The sequence below is a fragment of the Coenobita brevimanus genome, chromosome 57, assembly GCF_032717465.1.
Source record: "Coenobita brevimanus isolate Jiangsu-jjx chromosome 57, ASM3271746v2, whole genome shotgun sequence".
Classification (NCBI taxonomy): domain Eukaryota; kingdom Metazoa; phylum Arthropoda; class Malacostraca; order Decapoda; family Coenobitidae; genus Coenobita; species Coenobita brevimanus.
The window spans coordinates 29,348,283-29,372,519 of NC_137010.1; the positions used below are offsets into that span (position 1 = coordinate 29,348,283).

Sequence of the window (24,237 nt, forward strand, 5' to 3'; positions counted from 1 at the left end):
GAGTTTTTTTAATGGAGGGAGTCAAAAACAGCCTTAACTCCTGCTCTACTAAAGAGTCGAAGCATTGTTTTAGATACCATTGTATGGTGTCAAGAATAAAATTTAAAAATGGCATCCTCATACTACAGCAGTTAAAACTATTCATAAAAAAATTCTCTTCATGGTATCTATATCCTGAAAACTCTCACTTGATGCAGCACTCCCTTGATACTGACAGGATTTTTTTTTTTTTTTTTTTAATTCGTACCATCCCAGGCATTTTTGCAGTTTTATACCCACCCATTCCCAGACCAAAAATGGAAAAAAATTTTATTGCATAAAACAATTCAAAAGGACATATAAATCAAGGAAAAGTGAAAAAAAGTACTCCTTATAGAAGAAATAAGAGCAGGATGCCATCTGTCATATTTTTAGCCCAGTTCCCCAAGCTGTGAGTTACATTTTCCCACCCAACTGGGCGGGATAAAAGAGAACCGGGGAGAAGAATGGGGGGTTCTCAATATCCTTCTCCACTGGCTCATATTCCTCCCCAGAAATCATCCAGGTCTTCCTCTTCTGAAGAATCACTAAATGAAGGGACAGAAGGGTCCATGTGACAATTTCAACAGCCTCCTCGAGCCCAACGAGGCGGAAAAATGGTATGGTTTTCGCGACATTCTGACGCTATGAGGGACAGTGGCAAACTGATGTTACCCAGCCATGCAGAACCAAACTCAGTGCTACAGCTGCTTGGACAGTAGTATTGCCAATACATTATCTTTAGCAAAAAATTAGCTAGATTGAAGCAGTTTGAGATGCGCTACAGTGCTCGAATTTTGCTGTCGGCACCATCACGTCACTGGGATTAATTGAGACGTTTTGTACTGTCGGCATCATGCCGACGGTGGGATTGTACGGGTTAATGGTTTCGACTCTAGATTTTTTTTTTTCTTTTTGCCAGGAGTTATTTATTAATTACTTCCAAGGCAGACACTGGAAGTCTCTTCTCACCAGTCCACCAGTTGCATGCTTCCATTTAAGCATCTCATTCTCACTTTTAATAAATAACAAAATATTCTTAGTGTTTGTTGTTCCTTCTGTGGAAAATAATACAATGTTTATGTAGATATGCAACAGGCGGTGCCAACCCATTCTCTTGTTAACAAACATACATAGCTGGTTAACTGCTTTTGGTTCTGCACATTTCTGTCTAACTCACACATCTCACTTTCATTTCTAATAACAGAAAATTCTTAGTGTCTGTAATTCCTTCTGCGGAAAATAATACATTAAACTCTCAAATTACCTGGTGTAATTCAGCCAAGCCCTATGCTGAATAACGTGAAATGCCGGATATTGCACAGTACCCCCCATCGGCTCAATATTTGGCGTTGAGTCGGATATTGCATTACTATCCACCTAGACGCTCTATCTTAAAAAAAACTTTCCCATGAGTAAACGATGACATTTCAGCATAAAATACAATAATGATACAATACAGTACTACAGTGCCAGTTGGCTACTGTTTTTGAGCTGGTTGATAAACCCTGATGCCAGATATTGCATAGAACCGCCAGTTACATCCAGTTTTGGCACCAGATATTGCATAATTTTGCCGGATATTGCTTTAATGGAGCCGATCCAGCAGCGTCGGACAGTGAGTTGGGCCGGATATTGCAATGACAAAGCTGTTACAGTACCGTAAAATGTTTACGTAAATATGGATCGGGCAGTCCCAGACTGTCTTTGTTGTAGCTGTTCATATCTAGCTGGTCACCTGCTTTCAGCTCTACCCATTTCCACCTATGCATGTCTTACCTTTAATAAATAACATTATTCTTACTGCTTGCAAGTGAACAGGCACTCGATGCAAATGAGAGAGAAAGGCCTACAGTAGAATGGTATGCATCAAGAAAGTGCATTTTTCATAATAAAAAATCCATGTTAACACATGAATTGTTAAGTAAGAATTATACAATGATTTTATACAGGTGACCATCAAAAATTTGGTATCAATGGGATTTCTGTATCAATGGCATCTTATGAACTTAACCCCTGTTGATAATTAGGGAGACCTATACAGGCAACAGCCACTCACATGTTACTCTCATCAAGATGTAGTGTCCTGAGGCCAACCTACTGACTCTGTAAATTTAAAGGTATATGATCAGCCCACTTCCCTTGATGGCATTACAGTGAAGTTCCCAAAATATGAATTCCAAATACTATCTATCTATTGCCAGACGCCTCATTCCCATTTGGGGTGGCCACAAACAAATCGCCTCCAAGTCGCCCTGTCCCCCGCCATTTCACCGCCCTGCTCCCGACTCACACCTCCCTCTCTCAATACCTCTCCATCCCATCCCTCCATCTCATCCTTGGCCTCCCCCTCCCTCTTCCCCCCTCCACCTCACTCACATACACTCTTTTTGTCAGTCTTTCACCCTCCATCCTCTCCACATGGCCAAACCACCTCAGTGTGTTCCTCATAACGCTTCCTATCACATCCACATCCACACCACAACGCTCCTTTATATCCTCATTCGTCAGCCTGTCTTTCCATGTGACTCCACAGGCTCCTCTTAAATAACTCATTTCCACTGCTCTCACTCTGGACTTGTGTCCTTCCAACAACGTCCAAGCTTCACTTCCGTACGTTAGAGTTGGTATCACAATACTGTCATGTAGTAACTTTTTCACTTCCATGCTCACTTCCCTGTTTCTTATCACTGCTTTCAAAGAACCAGCAACCTTTCTTCCCTGCTGTACCCTTTCAAGCACTTCACCCTCCAAACCTCCATCCTTACTCATCACACTACCCAAGCACTTAAACGTACTCACATTTTCCAATTCCTCACCATCCAACCTCGCTGTACATTCATTGACTTCACCTCTCTCAAAGACCATCACTTTACTCAAAATGAGAGTTAGTGGTGTACGATTTCTAATTAACAGAAATCTTGCAGACAAGACTGTTAAATTCAGAAGTGTCTGAAAGCACAGCATTGGTTGTAATTAGACTACACAAAAAATATACCCTGAAAGTAATGGAAGTATATGCACCAACTTCTCAAAGCTCGGATGAAGAAATAGGAACATTCTGTGACTACATCTCCCAGTTTATGAAAGATGAAAAGACCACATCACTTCAATGCAAAAGTTGGGAAATCAAAAAATGGAGAAACATGTATGGAAAAATTTGGAAAGGATGGGCAAACCACCTCAATGTGTTTCTCCTAATGCTATCTATCACATCCACGTCCACACCACAATGCTCCGTCACATCCTCGTTTGTCAGTCTGTCTCTCCATGTGACTCCACATGTCTTAAATGACGCATTTCCACTGCTGTCACTCTTGACATCTGTTGCTCCAACAAGGTCCAAGCTTCACTTCCATTCATTAGAGTTGGTATCACAACTTTTTCACTTCCATGCTCACTTCCCTGTTTCTTATCACTGCTATCAAGGAACCAGCAACCTTACTTCCCTGCTGCACCCTTTCAAGCACGTGACCCTCCAAACCTCCATCCTTACTTATCACACTACCCAGGTACTTAAACGTACTCACATTTTCCAATTCCTCACCATCCAATCTCGCTGTACATTCACTGACTTCACCTCTCTCAAAGCCCATCACTTTACTCTTCCCTACATTCACCTTTAGATTCCGTTTCTTACACACTCTCCCAAACTCATCCACCAAGCCTTGCAGCTCCCCTTCGTCTTCACTCAACAACACAGTATCATCTGCAAACAACAGTACAGGGAGTTTCCAAACACTATCTTCTCTCACCAGGGCCACTCCAACATCCACTAACCTACCTTGTACCTCTTTTATTACCCCATCCATGTACAGATTGAACAACCATGGAGACATGACACATCCCTGTTTCAACCCAACTTTCAAAGAGAAAAATTCACTTAGTTCACCATCCACACGCACTGCAGCCTTCGCACCATTGTACATACTCTTCACAGCATTCAACAACTTCCCATCTACTCCATATATTCTTAACACTTTCCACAATCCTTGTCTATCCACCCTGTCATATGCTTTTTCCAAATCCATGAAAACCGCATACAACTTCTTTCCCTTCTCTAGAAACTTTTCCACTAAAGATCTAAGAATGAATATCTGATCTACACAACCTCTTCCCTTCCTAAAGCCTCCTTGTTCTTCTCCAACTAATTTCTCTGTTCTTTCTCTAACTCTGTCAATAAGTATCCTACCATACACTTTTCCTATTATACTAAGACGACAACTGCCCCTATGATTACCACACACTTCTTTTTCCTCTTTTCCTTTGTACAAGAGAATAATTATTCCTGACTTCCAATCCTCCGGGACTCTACCTTCCTCCTAAGCCAGCGGATGAAACGTTAAAAACAAATGATCCCCGGTGCAAAGTGGCTGGAAGTCAACCGAGTACTCTTCACTAGAAGAACTGCTGTCTAAATCACTTCTAATGCGAGATATCTTACTTGTAAAAAATGAAGCAAAATCAGAAGCCAATTGGGTATCAGATGCAGAAGTGGGTTTAACAATTACATTCCTCCGGCCAACCAAATTGTTCACAACTGCAGACAGTTTTTTTTTATCATCACCACATGAATCAACTTTATTCTGATAATACCTAGCCTTTTGGGCTTTTACAGTGTGAACGACTGCTCTTCTCGCAAAAACATAACACAAACGAGTTACTTGGGTCCACAGCAAGCTCCACTCACGGTCTGCCCTTCTACGTTGTCTACGCAAAGAATTAATGGATGGACCATACCACAGAGAATCATCACGTACACTGATTGTTTTCACTACCTCAGGACAATAATGGTCAAAAACTGACCTAAGTTCGTTGTTGTAAATATCAACCAACTCATCAGAAGAAAGACCGGAAGAATCAATGGAGTTTAAACGTTGATCAATTTCAAAACACATCGACTGGCGGTCAACATTCCTGTAATTTCTGAACCTGATGACCTTTTTATATGAAGGGGATTTCAGGACATCAAAACTAAGAGTGATCAGAGCATGATCAGAGATGATGGGGTCAAACGAGTCAACCTCCACAACTGATACGCGCCTGCAACCAACAGGGGACAAGACCAAGTCAAGGACATTTCCTGAGACATGAGTTGGATTACTCACATGATTGAAAAAATTGTTCTGGGTGCTCAACTCAAGGAATTCTGAAGAAAATGGTTTTGACTCTGGACTGTCAACCCAATAATTGAAATCACCACAAACAAGAAGTCCTCCAGGTTTAAGAGAAAACCCTTCAAGAAACTGCCCAAACTCCACCATAAAACCCCGATCTCTGCCCGGGTGACCTGGTCAATAGACAATTGCAATTCTAATGGTATTCTGATGGAAATTTATTAATACTTCCATAAATTCAAATGAAGATGGGGTCAGGTCTGCGTCAATGAGAGAAACGTTTGCAAGTGCTGCCGAGTAGATGAGTGCTACACCTCCTCCTGGATAGTCAGCAGCAGGCCTGGGAATACTAATTATAGAACGAGTCTTAGGCAAAGCATTACGAATAATATCGATATCAGACTCATACAACCAGGTTTCAGTCAAGCACAAAATGTCAAGCTCGTGCTGATTTAGAGTTTCATTAATATAGTCTATCTTATTTAGGATAGAACCAATATTTAAAAGACCCATCCTTAACTGGTTCAAGAGGGACGTAGTCAGAAATTTGAATGGTCAAAATTGGTGTTTTCAATCAATCTATTCCTATGAGAAATCATAATTGGACAGTCTCTACTTGATGCAAAATGGGCAACCAACTGTGAATTTGAATTAGCATCTTGATGTCTTAAAGAAGAGCAGTTGATGCATTTGGGAGAATTTCTGTTACTACAATCCTTAGATTTATGGGTTCCAGCACAAAAGATGCATTTAGGTTCATCATTTTTCCTAGAACATCTCTCAAATGTATGACCAAAGCCTTGACAGTGATGACACTGTGTAACCCAGAATCTATCGAAAGCGCGGCATCTTGTAAGATCCACATAGATGTAATTGCCCTGTTCTACAATGGAGGATCTCACCTCTGGCGACATCTTCAAGACAGTGGTTTTGGTGTCATTCCTTGTTCTTGTGAAGAGAAGGTTGAGGGTACAACCTCGATCAACGAGCATCTTAATTTTGTTGTTTTTTCTCAGAATGTTTGGGATGATGTCAGAGTCACCCAAGGAAGAGGAAAGGCCTGTCATCTTCATTTTAGGCAACATTTTCTTTGTCTGATATGCAAAAAGTGCCCTCAGAGCCAAAATGATCACTCAGCACCCCAGTTGCCTCAGCTGACAGAAACTTCATTACCAACCCACCAGACTTGGTCTTAAGACAGCTATCAACAGGTACCGAGTTAAGTACACCTCTGATGTCTTCTGGTCCCATCTGATTTGTCCGGGGATCAGCACCGCTCTTTGGTTTCACAATCAGTACATGCTGACTATGAATGGCTTCTTTCTGGCCATGAGCACTGATCTCAACCACGCCCCCAGGCAGATCCTTCCCTTCCCCCAAGAGACCCCCGCGAACAGCATCTGCAAATGACTTGGCCTGATCTTGCATGACTGCCATGGGTGATGAGACCTTGGCCTCCAGTCTATTTGAAATGTCTCTCATTCCCTGAAAGATTGGCCCAATAACTATCTTCAAACTCCTTCTTGGTACTACTTCCTCCACCAGCCAAGACCTCATCCGCTGGTGTAACACATTGGCTACACAGCCAGCGGAAGCCCAGCTGGTGGCTCTTCTTCATAATGGATAGTCGCCTGTGTCCAAATTTTCTCAAGCTATATGAACCCACTCACTGCAGTAGGTGCACTTTTTGCTACAGACCTCCTGCAGCGAGGGCACTGGTATTGTTTGCTCATAATAAAGTAGAACAAAAAACAAAATAAAATGACAACAGCAGCAGCAAAAGTATATACAATACTACCCGGGATAAACCCGGGTAGCGCTGCCCCCGTTTGTGTCACCCTAATTTAGGAGAAAATAGAAAACCGAAATAAAACACAAAGAACAGAAATGGAAAAAAAAAAAACAAGGTGTCTGCGAGGTCACCACAAGCAGGTGGGGTACGACTTGACTACCCTTCTAGGAAAGGTAACCCAAACCGAGGTGCCGCAAAAGTGCTGAGATGGTATTGACAACTTTTCCAAATGCAAGCTTTATAGCAGCAGCAAATACGTCACTTAGGCAAGACCTGGTTGGTTACGATACTGCCACTGCGCAGTATCATCTCACTTATCCAGGAAGTTTTGTCTGTGACTTGTAGGCCTACTGTGTCATTACACTTGCATATGTTCACTAATTTCTATATTTTTCTGGTTCAGGTACTGTATAGTACTGTACTGATTGCAGTCTTGTACAGTATCATACAGTATTTAGCACTCTTTACAAATGCATTTGTAATAATATAAGTAGTGATGATAATGTTCACCAATAGATATAATGTACTGAGTGGGTAGGTTTTTCGATTATTTGGCAAATATGATTTCTCAGCATCAGCCCGGTCCCATAGATACCAAATAATTGGACTTTTACCGTAGTTTCAATCCATTATGTCAAGTTGTTGAACTGCACCTGGAAGCCAGCAAAATGGTTAGCAAACTTAAGCTTAAAAGCTATCTATCTATCTACTGCAGGACGCCTTAACCAATAAGGGGTGGCCACAAACAAATTGCCTCCATGTCGCCCAGTCCCCCGCCATTTCACTGCCCTGCTCCTAGTACCCCCCCATCCTCTCTCATATACCTCTCCACTCCATCTCTCCATCTCATCCATGGCCTCCCCCTCCCTCTCCCCCCTCTACCTCACTCACATACACTCTCCTCATCAGTCTCTCACTCTTCATCCTCTCAACATGGCCAAACCACCTCAGTGTGTTTCTCCCAACACTTCCTATCACATCCACATCCACACCACAATGCTCCTTCACTTCCTCATTTGTCAGTCTGTCTCTCAATGTGACTCCACATGTTCCTCATAAATAACTCATTTCCTCTGCTCTCACTCTTGACTTTTGTCCCTCCAACAAGGTCCAAGTTTCACTTCCATATGCTAGAGTTGGTATCACAATACTGTCATGTGGAAAATGTGAGTGCATTTAAGTATTTGGGTAGTGTGATGAGTAAGGATGGAAGTTTAGAGGGTGAAGTACTTGAAAGGGTACAACAAGGAAGAAAGGTTGCTAGTTCCTTGAAAGCAGTGATAAGAAACAGGGACGTGAGCATGGAAGTGAATAGGATGGATGGATAGTAACTTTTTCACTTCCATATTCACTTCCCTGTTTCTTATCACTGCTTTCAAGGAACCAGCAACCTTTCTTCCTTGTTGAACCCTTTCAAGTACTTCACCCTCTAAACTTCTATCCTTACTCACCACACTACCCAAGTACTTAACCCGCCACGTGCCAGTGCTGTTTTAAAATGGTCTGACATAATTCCGCGGCCAGTGACAGTGTCATTTTAAAACAATTTAAAATAAAAAAAATTCCCTGTGACCGCATTTTTCAAGACTCACGGGTAAAAACTGGCAGGCATGTATGGTAACTGTTCCTCTACCATCCCCCAGGCTGTCAAGGCCATACACTCACTCACTCCCCCCCTCACGCTCGCTCTGCCTCACTCTGCCTGTGTGCCTCACCCAGTGCTGTACACAATGAAGGCATTTTGTGAATATTTTCATGTAAATGTCAGTGTTAATACAGTATTTTCTTGTAAGTGTAAGGACTATATAGTGAAGTCAAACTATAAATCCCTTCTTGTAAGTGCCAGGACTGTACATAATGAAGTCAGGTTGTACCTATCTTCAAGTAAGTGTAAGATAATGCAGTCACAGTGAGAAAGACACACAAATTGTGATAGATGCTGAAGTAATATATAATCAGAAAAGTGTACTGAACATTGCTATACCGTCCCAGCATAAATACCTGAGTATTACTTACACAGAAAAAGGCTTTCTTTCACGTACGTGGTGAGCGTGAGAGCGGCTATACCTGTACACGAGTATGCAGGACTCAATAAAACACAGTTCCAAGCCTCAGTGAGCATTTTAATGGCAAAATTCGTAGTTTCCGCATCAAAATATATCATTAAAAAAAAAAAAAAAAGAAAAAAAAGAAAAAAAAAAAAAAAAAAAAAAAAAGAAAGAAAGAAAGAAATAAAGAAAGAAAAAAAAAAAAAGGCCGGCACTGGGGTGACCCATAGGGCTAAAGATAGCCGGCATGCGGCGGGTTAAATGCACTCACATTTTCCATTTCCTCCTCGTCCAACCTCACTGTACACTCACTGACTTCAATTCTCTCAGTCCATAACTTTACTCTTCCCTACATTCACCTTTAGATTCCATTTCTTAAACACTATCCCAAACTCATCCACCAAGCCTTGCAGCTCCCCTTTGTCTTCACTTAACAACACAGGATCATCTGCAAACAACAGTACAGGGAGTTTCCAAACACTGTCCTCTCTCACTAGGGCCAGTCCAACATCCACTGCCCTTTCTTGTATCACCTTTATAACCCCATCCATATACAGATTGAACAACCATGGAGACATGACACATCCCTGTTTCAATCCAACCTTCAAATAGAAAAATCCACTCAGTTCACTGTTCACACACATTGCAACCTTAGCACCCTCATACATACTCTTCACAGCATTCAGCAACTTCCCATCTACTCCATATATTCTTAATACTTTCTACAATCCTTGTCGATCCAACCTGTCATATATGCTTTCTCCAAATCCATGAAGGCCACATACAACTTCTTTCCCTTCTCTAGAAACTTTCCCACTAAAGATCTAAGAATGAATACCTGATGTACACAATGTCTTCCTGTTCTCAAACCTCCTAGTTCTTCTCCAACTAATTCCTCATTTATTTCCCTAATTCTGTCAATAAGTATCCTACCATATACTTTTCCTATTACACTAAGAAGACAAATGCCCCTATGATTACCACATACTTCTTTTTCCCCTTTTCTTTTGTACAGGGGAATAATTATACCTGACTTCCAATCCTCTGGGACTCTACCTTCCTCCCAGGCGAATCTGCACATCTTCCACGTCCATTCTATTACTATCTCTCCCACATGCTACAGCATTTCACCACACACCCCATCAATTCCTGGGGCTTTCCCCATTTTAACTTTCATAATGCTTTCACAACGTCCAACCTACTCATTTCTTCCTTCTCACATCCCCCTATCTCCCAGCCATTCCCCAGCCACTTACACTCGCATTACTTTCATTCTCTATGTTTAACAGTCCCTTAATTTGTTCTCTGCATCTGCCCACTTTTTCTCCCTTCCCCACTATCACTCTGCACATTTATATCTTTCACTCTCCTAATAACTTCTTTATTTACCTTGTCTAACTCTCTCTACTTCTTTCCAGGACATTTTCTTACATTCCCTCCACTTTACACCCAAATTCCTTCCCATTTCCTCATCCACCCTCTTCTTACTCTGTCTTCCTCACTACATATAACTCTCTCATCCATCTCTCAACTCCCTGTCTCTGCTTCCCATCCATTCACTATATGCCTCCTTCTTTTGCACCACAGCTTGCCTCACCTCTTCATTCCACCATGCTGTTCCCTGCACAGCTTTTTGTCTCCACTTCACTCCACACACCACACCACATGCTGCACAGATTTCTTCTGTGAATATCTTGCACATAGCTTCCACCTCCCCCATCTGCTCCGAATTATATTTATTCAATCACTCCTCTACTTCTCTCTTATATTCTGCCTTTCTTCAATCTCTTACAATCCTTCTACCCTCCTTGTATGAACTACTTCCTTCTGTCTATCCCTCCTATTCATCCACTGCTCTTGAACCTTGACTTTCACCACCACCAAATGGTGGTCAGAAAGCCCACTCCTCCAACCTCTGCATGCTGTAGCATCCATTACATACCTTTTCATTCTCTCATCCACACACACATAATCAATCATCGCCTTTTGTTCATTTGGTTCACCATCCACCCTTCTCATCACTCACCACATACACCTGTGGATCACCTTGTGCCTGAATGGGGTACTGGCTATCACCAACCCCCTCCATGCATAAATGTCCACTTGAGCACTGCCATTCTCATCCACTTCTGCAGGCACATCCCACCCACAAACCACTACATCCACTCGTACATTCCTTAATTTTCCATTTATATCTCCAGTAAAAAAAAAAAAAATCATTCTTCTCAAACTTTTCTATGCATGCCTCCACATTTGCCTAGAAATCATCTTTCACTCTGCTTGCACAATCTTGCGTTGGTGCATACACAAACACAATCGCCCACATTTGTAACTCTACTTTCAATCTTACCCAAACAATCCTTGAACCAACTGATCCATACTCTCTTATATTCTCCTTTCATTTCTTGCACACAACAATACATACTCCCTCTTTTGCCCTCTCATTTTCACCTACTCTCATTCGCTTCCCACACCATCCATCTCAGCAGTTGCTTCAACAAACAAGGGATGAGGCTATGACACACCTAAATGTCTGGCTTGGCTCATATCTGACTGGGGTAAAAGTACACCTTGCCGTTTTTAATTAATCAAAAACTCAGCTTGTTCGTCTATTAAACCAACAAAATCTTCCACAAAAGCACCCACTAATTTTTAACAACATCCAGCTCAATCCTGCATCATCTTTAAACATACTTTGGGTTTCATGCTCTCGGGATTTGTCTTGGAAAGAACATAATCCTCCCTTGTAAAATCTGTTTCCATGAGATTGGGTGTGGTAAGCTGACTCTGTACTGTATCTTCTTCATCCCTGCACAGCTGTTTACTTTATACATGGGTTTTACTTGCCCCTATGTAGAGTATAACTCTCATGTGTGCAGATGCTCCCCACACACAGCTCTTCTCAACAGGGTGGAGTCAAAGGCTTTTTGTCTTAATAACTCTCCTCCTATTACTAGCTCCATTCAACCTCAGTCTCTTCACTGCACTGCTGCATCTTTATCTCCCTTCTATTGCTACTTAATTGGTCACTGGTCCTCTGAACTGTCTGTTTGCATCCCTCCACCACTGTTGTGGGCATGTAGCACCCATCTACCCCCATCGCTAAGCCAGGGTATTGCATCTAGGGGTATCGTATATTGAGGTATACCTGTGTATATGTATAAACAGTATATATATATATATATATATATATATATATATATAATGTGATATATATATATATATATATATATATATATATATATATATATAATATATATATATATATATATATATATATATATATATATATATATATACGGTCATCTATGTATAAACAGTATAAATATATATATATATATATATACACAGGTAACTCGCACGGAACACGAGGGTTTCGTTCCTACCGTGCCGTGTTAGGTGCGAAATCGCGTATATTTAAACTACTCCGTATTTTGCTCCCTAGACCCCCCAAATGTGTTGTTTTGCTGTTATCTGTCACTAGAAAGCACTTTAAGTGGTTAGAAGGTTTATTTAATGTTATAATTCACAAATACAGCACTCCAGAGCAAAACTTCAACACACAAATACTGTACGTAAACACAAGGAAACATTCCGACGCCGATCATAGGTAATAAATTAGGTTAACTGGTACCAGTGCTTTAACTTACAAGTACATACCAGAACAGTACATATTTAACTTAGAAATGCAGTACTGTGATATCGAATGATTTCAGTACACAATCTGTTAGGAATGGCTGGAAAAAAAAAAAATGTTATGAATACATTTTCACCTTTTTGATATATGTTTATGGTAGTTTCGAGTTATTTTTTACGTTATCGTTGGGCCCATGCTTGGAAAAGGGAGCGAAAGAGTTGAATTTTCAGTCCTAAATGAGAAAACTGCACGTCCTCCAAGGCTAGACTCTGCCACGGGAGAATAAAGTGGAGGGTCAGTCGGATTAGCAATAAGGAAGTTGTGTCACAACTTCCAGCTCCCACACCACGAGAATGGCTAAAAATAGAATCGTAATGCAGTTCAGAACTAACAATAAGTCTAATTATTACGAATACAGATACAAAGCAGAAATAAATACGTTTACAGACAGGGAAAACGTATTTCTTCCGTCATAACATGTTCATCTTTCTCAATCATTTTACGTTCATCTTTATCATTTTACCTTGTTATTTTCGCAATATATATTGCTGTCTAAGTAAACAGGGTGGTTGTTTGTGTTTTGCAAGGGAGGAAAAAGGTTGTATTTTCTGTCTGGGTCGAGATAATGGGTGTAACTATGTGTGGTTAGGCATGGCCTGGCGAAAAAATCGTACATCCACTCATCACGATAGCCGGTGGTGAACTGACAGATGATACATGAGACAGTGAAGTCAAGGTCATGTCCCAGATTTTCGTTCACTTCCCGAAAGTTTTCACAGTTTTCTACACAAGTTGCAAACCATTACAGCAAACCTGAGCAAATAGGTAAAGATACCAAGACAAAAATGTATTTTCTCTTATTATAAGTCTTTAACGAACAAACAAAAAAAAGGCAATATTCCGACGCCGATCATGGGTAATCATATAAATCAGGTTAACTGGTTACAAGGCTTTATTTAATGCTTTAATTGCTTACAAGTACATACCAGAACAGTAAATATTTAACTTACAAATACAGTACTGTAGAAAAGCAGTACAGTAAGAGTTTAACGAACAAACAAAAAAGGCAATATTCCGACGCCGATCATGGGTAATCATATAATTCGGGTTATCTGGTTACAAGGCTTTATTTAATGATTTAACTTTATTTAAGTGCTTACAAGTACAGTACATACGAGAACAGTAAATATTTAACTTACAAATACTGAACAGCACTGTGGAAAAAACGAACAAATAAAAAAGGCAATATTCTGACGCCTATCAGGTAAACTGGTTATAAGACTTTATATCTTGCTTTAACGTTATTTAATAGTACTTTAAGTTGCACATAAACTTACCAGAACAGTACAGTACTGTAAATATTTAACTTACAAATACAGTACTGTGCTACTGTACTCGGGAATGTCTCACTCACTGAATAATTTCCCGCCTAGATCGTCACGTAATCAAAACAAACCGCGCGCTGCGGTGACGTTTGAGGATTTGATCTTTCAAAGGCCTCTCCTGCGTTAATTTGTAGTTTTCATAATGGTTTTTTAATCTTACGTTGTCTTATATGTATCCCAGCCCTTACCGTGTATAATTGCGAGCGCGTTCCGTGAGATCGTGTTCCGTGCGAGTTACCTGTATATATATATGTAAGGCCGCGCGTGCGACTTTGTACCAAGTGACATTTTTTAAAAAGCCAGAAATCGTTTAAAGTTTGCGAATATTGAAACGATCATAATTCCGTTGTTTTTAAAGCTAGAGACTTCATTCAAAAACCAAAATGAAGGATAAAGTATGCCGAATATGAGCATGTTGTTAGTTACTGGAATGATATATGCAAATATACGAAATTATAGTTTTTTTTCGAAACGCCGAAAATCGGCGATTTTTCGTATCTAACTTCAACGAAGTACAACTACGTTATTAATAAGGCTGGAGACTCCATTAAAAAACCATAGTAAAGAAGAAATGATGCAGATTATGAATATATAAACAGATTTTGGATAAACCAATTAGTGCAAGAGAAAACACCTGTTTTTCCAAGTGCGACAGAATTTTCAATCAAAGTCCATGATCATAAAACCATTCAGTACATAGTTGCTAATGGACATAAAGACATCAAATATGCACTAGGGGGTGGTGATAATGCACTAGGCTACCATGTGCATTATCACCACCCCCAGTGCCCTCAGATAGTGCCACACATGCACCATTATCACCAGCATCATCACTACTATCACCACCAATCCCATCACTTTCACCACCACGAACTATGGCACGAGGAGCCATATCACCATCGCCAGCACCCTCACATAACGCCACACTAGCTGCACCAATATCACCATCATCACTCCCTAAAGCAGCCACACTGACACCATGTGCTCAATCTCTAAGACCAGGGCGAGTTGTGGAGGTGTAAAAAACAGCCACATTAAAAGACGTGGAGTCATCAGCAGGGCCATTCTCTTGCGCTCCTGAGGGCCCAGCGGTAGGGTCAACATACTATCAGAAGATATTAAGAGCACAATGAATAAATAAAAAAAGCAGGGAAAAGTGTAGCTTTTGCCCGCGGAGAATAACACGCGAGGCAAAACTGGGCCTTTGCAGTACCACCAACAGCATGCGCTGGAAATGCTGAAAACAGCACGTAGCCATATCATTAGCATATGAGCTTATGGGTTAGTGAGAATCAATATTGACCTTATTTAACATGTCAGGGCATTGGCAAAATTTACTTAATCTGGTACATAAAATTATATTCATAACGACTGTTAGATGCTAACAGTAGCTAACAATGTATAGCAAGTGGATTGGCGGTGACTCATCGCTTCGGTGTCACTTAGTACAAAATCGTCTGCGCTGGCGGTCTGTCACCCGCCCTCACCTCACAAATCGACTTCAGTGTTGTATTTTGGAGGACTTTCAACCTTATGTCAAGTTCGAAACTGTACCATGTGACATGCCTGGGATATAAAAGAAGGGTCAAAACAGTGATATGACATTAAAACGCATGATCGGCTCGGGTGGCGCTTGGTACAAACTCTCATGTGCGGCCTCATATATATATATATATATATACAGTAATCCTTCTAATATCCGAATGCCCAATATCCAAAGATACCCACTAACCGGACATAATTGTCCCGGGATCCCGCCCATAATTTGAATTTGGCATGTGGGGTGGGGGACAGCTTTATTGTGGCATGTCATTCCTCCAACATCCACTAGAGCGCCCCTGCATCCTCCCCACTTTCCGCCTGTCTCTCGTTGCAAGTGCACCCTCGTCGTCATGGCTTCCCACGTGCTCGCTTTTGTGGTGATGCCTTACCTGCTGCAGGCATTCCTGCTACTCTCATGCCTCTCCTTCATGTGTGTGATGATGGCCCCGCCACCTGAGAAGAGGAAGAAAGTGGTGTTGACTCTGGAGAAGAAGCGGGAGATATTGGAGAAAGTAGATGCGGGGTGGTCTTCTTCCTGCATCCTCCGCGCGTTCAACCTGGCCCGATCTACTTTATTTGATATCAAGAGATCCCGAGACAAACTCCTACAGTACACGGCTGACTTCTCGTCGAGAAGCAAACAAAACGTGGAGAGGAAGGTGATGTTTACTCCCAAGTTTGCTGAGGTCGACCGCTCCACGTTGATTTAGTATCGACAGCAACGTGCTGCTGGTGTGATGGTACGTGGTACGGAGCTGAAGGCTGCTGCTGAGAAGTTCGCCAGGCTTCACGATGCCCTAGACTTCAAGGCATCCGAGGGTTGGCTCTTCGCATTTAAGTTACAGCATGGCCTCACCAACAGTAAAGCTCATGGCGAAGCTTTGGACACTAACGAGGATGGAGTTGACAAGCTTCGGCACAAGGTGAAGGGCTTGATCGACAGGGAGGGCCTCACTCTCTGTCAAGTCTATATCGCTGACGAAACTGGTTTATTCTATCGCTCTTTGCCAATGAACACTCTAGCTGAGGAGACGGAGAAGCGTGTACCTGGCCGCAAGCTCTCCAAGGAACGGATATCTGCTTTGTGTTGTGCCAATGCTAACGGCATGCACCAGCTTAAGCCCATTATTGTTGGCCGCGCAAAGAAGCCTCGGTGTCTTCGTAGGGTGATGGATGTCCTTCCTGTCGTCTGGTACCATTCTTTGAAGGCATGGTTTACAGCTGTGATCTTCAAAGACTGGTTCCACCGCCACTTCGTCAAAGAGGTCATCCATTACCAGACGAAGACACTGGGAATCCCGCGCAACCAGGTAAAGGCCCTCCTTCTCCTCGACAATGCACCTGCCCACCCGTGCGACAAGGACTTGGTGGCTGAGAATGGCTGCATTAGGTGCATGTTTCTGCCACCTAATACGACTGCTCTCATCCAACCAATGGACCAAGGAGTGATCGTGGGAACGAAGAGGCTATACCGAAGGAAGTTCCTGGACGAGGTGATGGTTGTTCTCGAGGACGAGGACGAGGACAGGGAGGGACGGGACACGCAAGGCCAGCAGACTTTGGAAAACCTTCACTGCTACAACATCAAGTCTGCAATCTACAACTGGGCCAGTGCATGGAAGGAAATCCCTGTTAAGACTCTAGAAAATGGTTGGTCTCGTCTGCTTCTCGGAACGGATGTGGAGTACGATTTCCTAGGTTTCGACATGGATGACTTCCATGCATGTCTATGTATGCATGGCGACGATGCTGATGTGGACAATGTGCGTGAGTGGTTGGATGACGACGAGGGCGATCCTGGGTATCAGACCCTGTCTGATATCGAGATTGCATCTTCAGTTGCAGGTGTCAGTACCCAGCTTGAAGATTCTGACGAGGACGGCGACGATGATGCGGACTCCTCTCAGCATGACACAACTCCAGCCATCCCCAAGCTGAGCGCACTCCGGGAACACCTAGAGTTCGTTCTGGACTACCTGGAACACCCGGACTGAGACAGGGAGATGGGGCCCTTGGGACTTGTGGAGGAAGTGGGTGCTTTCAGACAGCGCATCATTAGTCGTCAGAATCGTCGTTCCTTGCGTCAATCAACGACTGACAGTTTTTTCAGGCCCATGACCCCCGCTGTGCCCAGCCCTGGCTCCACTCCATTGCCTCCACAAGACAGGCCCTCATGCTCCGAGCCACAGCCCAGCACATCAGCCACGGTGGAGTCACCGCTCGATGTGAGTTTGCGTCTATCTTCTGAGTCGTCTGCAGTGGGTACGCCATCACCACGACCCAGCGACGCACCCCTAGGTCACCTCCCAGTGATACTCTCAGACTCTGACAGTGATTAAACGGCAAGAACTTCTCCACTAGACCAGACGGGAATTTAGTGTCGTGCAGTGAAAGAAAAACAGTGCATACAGTATTGTTAAGAAATTGGAAATTTGAGTGAAAAGACAAACAATTTTTGGACTAAATTTAACGTAAATTAACTTGTGTGTTTTGTTTTGAATTGGTTTTATGAGTGGAAAGACTTAAAGTGCAGAGTGCAACACTTATTAAGTTACAATGGAGCATAAGTAAGACAAGAGTGCGCAGTGTGAAGAGAATGGACTTCTGAGTGCGAATGACTAAGTTAAGTGCAATACTTCATAAACAGTGTACTACAAGTGATTCAGGAAATCCTTCTTACTGTCAGAGTCTGAGAGGAGGCGGTTATTCATCGACACGGCCATGGACTTGCTGTAAGTACGCAGAATGTTTCATACTGTACTGTATTTTCCATATTGTACTTACCTCAAACACCTCATTTCACTCTTTTATGTCCCTTATTGGTGTGAATATGTAGTGTCTTAGGTGCTATGCATGTGCAGTAGGGAGGTGTTTTTCTGAGTTAGGCTAGGTTAGAGTCCATAACTACCAGTCCAGGAGCCAGGGACTTGTAAGTACCCAGAATGTTTAATATTGTATAAACCTACCTCAGAAACCTCATTTTATGGTTCTTTTGCATTTATTTCAGTCTTTTATATCCCTTATTGGTGTGATTTGGGTCTTAAATAGGTGCAATGCATGTCCAGAGGGAGTTGTATAGGTGTTTTTCTGAGTTAGGGTCCATAAGTACAAGTCCAGAAGGCTGGTGCCCACTATCCGGACAGGACCACTTTCTGAACATGCCTTTGGCTCTATTACGTCGGACAGTGGAGGGATTACTTACTTATATATATATATATATATATATATATATATACAGAGGGAGTTGTATAGGTGTTTTTCTGAGTTAGGGTCCATAAGTACAAGTCCAGAAGGCTGGTGCCCACTATCCGGACAGGACCACTTTCTGAACATGCCTTTAGCTCTATTACGTCGGATAGTGGAGGGATTACTTACTTTTATATATATATATATATATATATATATATATATATATATCTGTGTTACAGTGTTAAAGTGTGCGTTTTCGTACACTGAAGAACAAGGGTTCGTGCCCCGCCAGGGTAATAAACTCTGGCAACGTTCTTTGGGCCATGTACTGCTTGGCGGACATCAGGGGTGCTGTGGTTGAACCAGTGTCGCATACTATAAAGTATGCTTGCACGGGCCGATTACACTTGGTTCACAGACTACATACACACATCTAAAGCCGCTACAACACTACAATTACACTTACAAGCACTTCTCACCCAACATACAATCTCTACCAGACAGCCTAAGCCACTTGGTAGAGATACATAGGCTGTATCGTTCCCACTTCGGTAGGGATAGGTTGGTCCTGCAGTGGACACTCAAACGGCTGATGAGATGAGATGAGATATATATACTGTGTGTATATATATATATATATATCCCATACTTCCACTCTCTCACCTCTCCATTTAGTCTCAGTTAATCCACATATGTCCACTTTTGCACCCTCAAGCACCTGGACAAACTCTCTCTTTCACATCATCATTCGCACTCCATACATTCTATGTTGCAATCCGTACCGTGTCCTTTGTTGGGACTTTGGTCATTACCTGTTTGTCTGTCCTGGTCCGAGGCTTCTTGTTTGTATTTTTATTTACAGTAGTTGTTTTCCGGGGAGGGGCACTGACCTTCCGCTTACCCACTTGTTGACACATACGATAAACTAAAAATGTCTGTTCACAAATCCTCCCAAAACTCACTTTTGCAGGTGGGTATGGTGTCATTTCAGTGCCTTAAGTTGCAGCAGTGTCAAAGGGCAATTGGGAAGCTGCACAACCTTCAATGCTTAATTAATACTGAAATTTATGTAAAGAACTAAAAGTCTGTCTTGACATTAAATTGTCTGAAAATTACATTCTCTGAAATACTTAAAACTTTTTCCACAACACTTAATTCTCAACCAAAATTTATTTTCAACTAAACTTGTAAATGTATCCCCCAAACTTAAATATTCTACAACACTTATAACTACCAACACACAATTACAGACCTCTGTAAATCCTCCCAGAACTCACATTCACAGGTGGGGGCTGTGTCATTCCAGTGCCTTGAGTTGCAGGAGAGTGCCGGTGAGCCTGTGAGTTGGTAGCCTGGGTAGCATGAGAAGAAAACCATTGCGCGACGGAACTGGTATTCTCGGTGGCCATTCAGTGGAGCAACCACACTCACACACCCGCTCTCTGGGGGTGGGAGAAGGGAAGAAGGAGGCAGAGTCTTAGGACTGACATCTTTCAATCCCATGATGTATTTTTATTATAATCTTGCTACAAATTTATTCATCTATGAGAGATTTTTCCAACTGTTGGTGTTAAATACCTGTATAACCTTCATGAACCCCGCTAGTAAGATGGACCTTTCATAAGTTCAATACAATTGTCTGGAGATGGAAAAAAAACACTGCTAGCTTCAAGAAGTTTAAAACCTACCAATTACATGTGTCATTATGGCAGACAATCAACTTTGCTAAACGTGAATTTTCCCCTAGAATATAACATGAAACCATCAGTTACATCCAGGTACCAAATTGTACACTTGGATGGACAAGGGCAAAGAGGAAAAAAACTTTATCCAACAGTCTGATTAACCTGGAAATTGAACTAAAAGCTTCTCAATGTTCGGGGTAGGAGGGGAGGAGAGTGGTGAGTGGCAGGAGATAGGGGAGGAGGTGAATCAAGAAGAGTTGTGAAGGAGGTGAGTGGAGAGGGGTTGGGGAGGAGGTGAGTGGAGAGGGGTTGGGGAGGAGGTGAGTGGAGGGAGATTGGAATGGATGTGACTGGAGGGGGAGAGGAAAAGGTGACTGGAGGGGACAGGGAAGGATGTGGGTGGAGGAGGGTTAAGAGAAAGGTGATTGGCGTGGGGTTGGAAAGGAGATGAGTGGAAGGCTTTGGCGAGGTGAGTAGTGGGGGTTGAGGAAGAAAGGATTGCAGATGGGCTGAGGAAAAGGTGAGTGTAGAGGGGTGCTATGTTATGTGCAGTGTGTGTGTGTGTGTGTATTTACCTATTTGTAGTATACAGGAATTGAGCAATGCTCGTGTTGTCTTGTCTCCAAATCCACATTTATCAAGTCTACCATTACACACATGAATGTTTTTCTCATGCACAACCTCTTCATCTAAGTAGTTCCAAATATTTATTTAATTACCTAATATACCTAATTGTGATATACACGGAATGTACTATGCTCGTGGGTTTCTGTCGCTGTTTCGCAAATAAGTCAAATTTAGCTTTAAACTCGTTTAAGTTTCTAGACTGGACGATCTCTTTGTCCAGGCTATTCCATAAGTCTATACTTCTGTAAGGAAAGCTATATTTCTTGGTATCCTTCAAGCAGCTTGACTTTTTCAATTTCATTCCATGTCCTCTTGTTGCTCTCTTATCCCATACAAACAGACCTTCTTTGTCAATTTTATCTACTCCCACCAAGGTCCTGAACACTGCAATCATGTCTCCCCTCTTTCTCCTTTCCTCTAAGGAAGGCAAATCCAGCTTTTCCAGCCTCTCTCTGTATGACAGGTCTGTCAGACTGGGGACCATCTTGGATGCTGTTCTTTGTATTCTCTCAATCTTGTTAATATCCTTCTTTTTGTGTGGGGACCACACTACCGCTGCATATTCTAACCTGGGGCGGATCATGGCCACTATCAATTTTTTCGTTATCTCCTCATCCATATAATGAAATGCTACTCTTATGTTAGTCAAGAGTTTATAAGTCTCTCCAACGATCTTGTTAGTGTGTTTTTCTGGTGACAAACTATCTTAGACCAGCATTCCCAAATCTTTCTCTTCTCTCATTTTTGTGATTAATTCATTACCCAACAAATAATTCATTGATGGCCTCCTGGTACTTTTACCCATTTCCAATATTTTACATTTCTTTACATTAAATTTCATTTTCCACGTCCGGCTCCAATCATGTATCCTATTCAGATCCTCCTGCAGCATTTTAAAATCCTCATCAACCTCTACCTTCCTCAAGATCTTTACATCATCAGCAAACAGACTTGCATAACTGTTCACTCCATCTACCATATCATTTACGTAAATCAGGAACATTACTGGCGCCAACACCGACCCTTGAGGGACTCCACTTGTTACTTCCCTCCATCCAGATATCCTATCCTTTATTACTGTCCACATTTGTCTGTCTCTCAGAAAGTCTCTCATCCATTCCAGAAGTTTCCCCTTCAGTCCTCCTATATATTCAAGTTTCCTCACTATTCTCTTATGAGGTACCTTGTCAAAGGCCTTCTCTAAGTACACACAATCCACCCAACCATCTCTCTCCTGTAGCACGTCAATTGCTCTAAGAGTAAAAGCTCAACAAGTTAGAAACACATGACCTTCCACTTCTGAATCCAAACTGACATTCAGCCAAAATATTCATCTCTTCTAGATATTTTATCCATCTGTCTTTCAGGATTTTCTTGCACAATTTTGCGACCATGCTGGTTAGAGACACTGGTCTATAATTCACGGGTTCTTCCGTTTCCTCCCTTATAAACTGGTACCACATTTGCCCTCTTCCATTCTTGTGGCACTTTCCCCTCTTCCAGGGAACACACGATTAAACTGTGAATTTTATCCGCCAGTTGTTCTCTACATTCCTTCAGTACCCAATTAGAGATTCCATCTGGTCCTGGGGCTTTCCTTACATCTTGAGTTTCCAGTAATTTATACACTTCCTGTACCTCCACTTTTATATCTTTTAGCACCGGTACATTTCTAATCACTCCCTCCCCTTCCAGAAACTCTTTTTCATTAGTGAAAACCAATTGGAAACATTTGTTCATTATTTCAGCTTGCATTGTTGCATCTTTATAGACCTCTCCTTTTACTTTCAGATTGGTGATTCCTTCTTTCTGTTTCAGTTTGCCATTAAACAATCTATAAAACAGTTTGGGTTCATCCTTGCATTTGTCTATTATACCTATTTCAAAATTCCTTTCTTCTTCCCTACATATTCTTGTGTATTCATTTCTAATTCTTTTATATTCTTCCTTTGTTCTATTGTTACCTCTCTCTCTCCAATTTCCACGTCTTATCTCTCTCTTTTTTGTTATCATATGCCTTCTATTAAACCACTCCTTTTTCCTGTTTTCTTTCCCTCTTACTCTTGGTACAAATTTTTCCATTCCCAAATTATAAAGGTCTAGAAAGATATCCCACTTCCTCTGTATCTCTCGTTTCTCTGAATTTTCTCCAATCCGCATTTCAAAAAAGTTTCTCAATCCTGTAAAATTTGCTTTCCCAAAGTTGTATCTTCCCTGTCTATGAAGCTCATCTCTTGGCTCGATGTTCCCTATTATCATCTGGAACTCAATGACCACATGATCACTTTGTGTGTGTGTGTGTGTGTGTGTGTGTATTTACCTATTTGTAGTATACAAGAATTGAGCAATGCTCGTGTTGTCCTGTCTCCAAATCCACATTTATCAAGTCTACCTTTACATACATGAATGTTTTTCTCCTGCACCACCTTTTCATCTAAGTCGTTCCAAATACTTATGTATTTACCTAATATGCCTAACAGTGATATACATGAAATGTGCTATGCTCGTGGGTTTCCGTCGCTGTTTCTCAGTAAGTCAAATTTAGCTTTAAACTCGTTTAAGTTTTTAGACTGGACGATCTCTTTGTCCAGGCTATTCCATAAGTCTATCTTTCTGTAAGGAAAGCTATATTTCTTGATATCCTTCAAGCAGCTTGACTTTTTCAATTTCGTTCCATGTCCTCTTGTTGCTCATTATCACATAACAACAGATCTTCTTTGTCAATTTTATCTACTCTCACCATGGTCCTGAACACTGCAATCATGTCTCCCCTCTTTCTCCTTTCCTCTACGGAAGGCAAATCCAGCTTTTCCAGCCTGTCTCTGTATGACAGGTCTGCCAGACTGGGGACCATCTTGGATGCTGTTCTTTGTATTCTCTCAATCTTGTTTATATCTTTCTTTTTGTGTGGGGACCACACTACCGCTGCATATTCTAACCTGGGGCGGATCATGGCCACTATCAATTTTTTCATCATCTCCTCATCCATATAATGAAATGCTACTCTTATGTTAGTCAAGAGTTTATAATTCCCTCCAACTATCTTGTTAATGTGTTTTTCTGGTGACAAACTATCTTAGACCAGCACTCCCAAATCTTTCTTGCACATTTTTGTAGCACCCAACATGAAATTTGATCAGAACAATTTGCTTTTCCTTTGTCTAATTTAATTAACGCCTCCTGTATTTCTTTTTCTG

At 41.7% G+C, this 24,237-nt stretch overlaps 1 protein-coding gene across 1 annotated transcript in view; it reads right to left on the reverse strand.

Moving 5' to 3' along the window:
* The window catches only part of LOC145402125 (uncharacterized), a 192,097-nt gene that overhangs the window by 69,185 nt on the left and 98,675 nt on the right, over positions 1 to 24,237 (reverse strand). Inside the window, exon 3 of the mRNA XM_080274242.1 lies at positions 20,006 to 20,170. Within this exon, the coding sequence (XP_080130368.1) occupies positions 20,006 to 20,170 (165 nt within the window). The remainder of the gene's footprint in view (positions 1 to 20,005; positions 20,171 to 24,237) is intronic.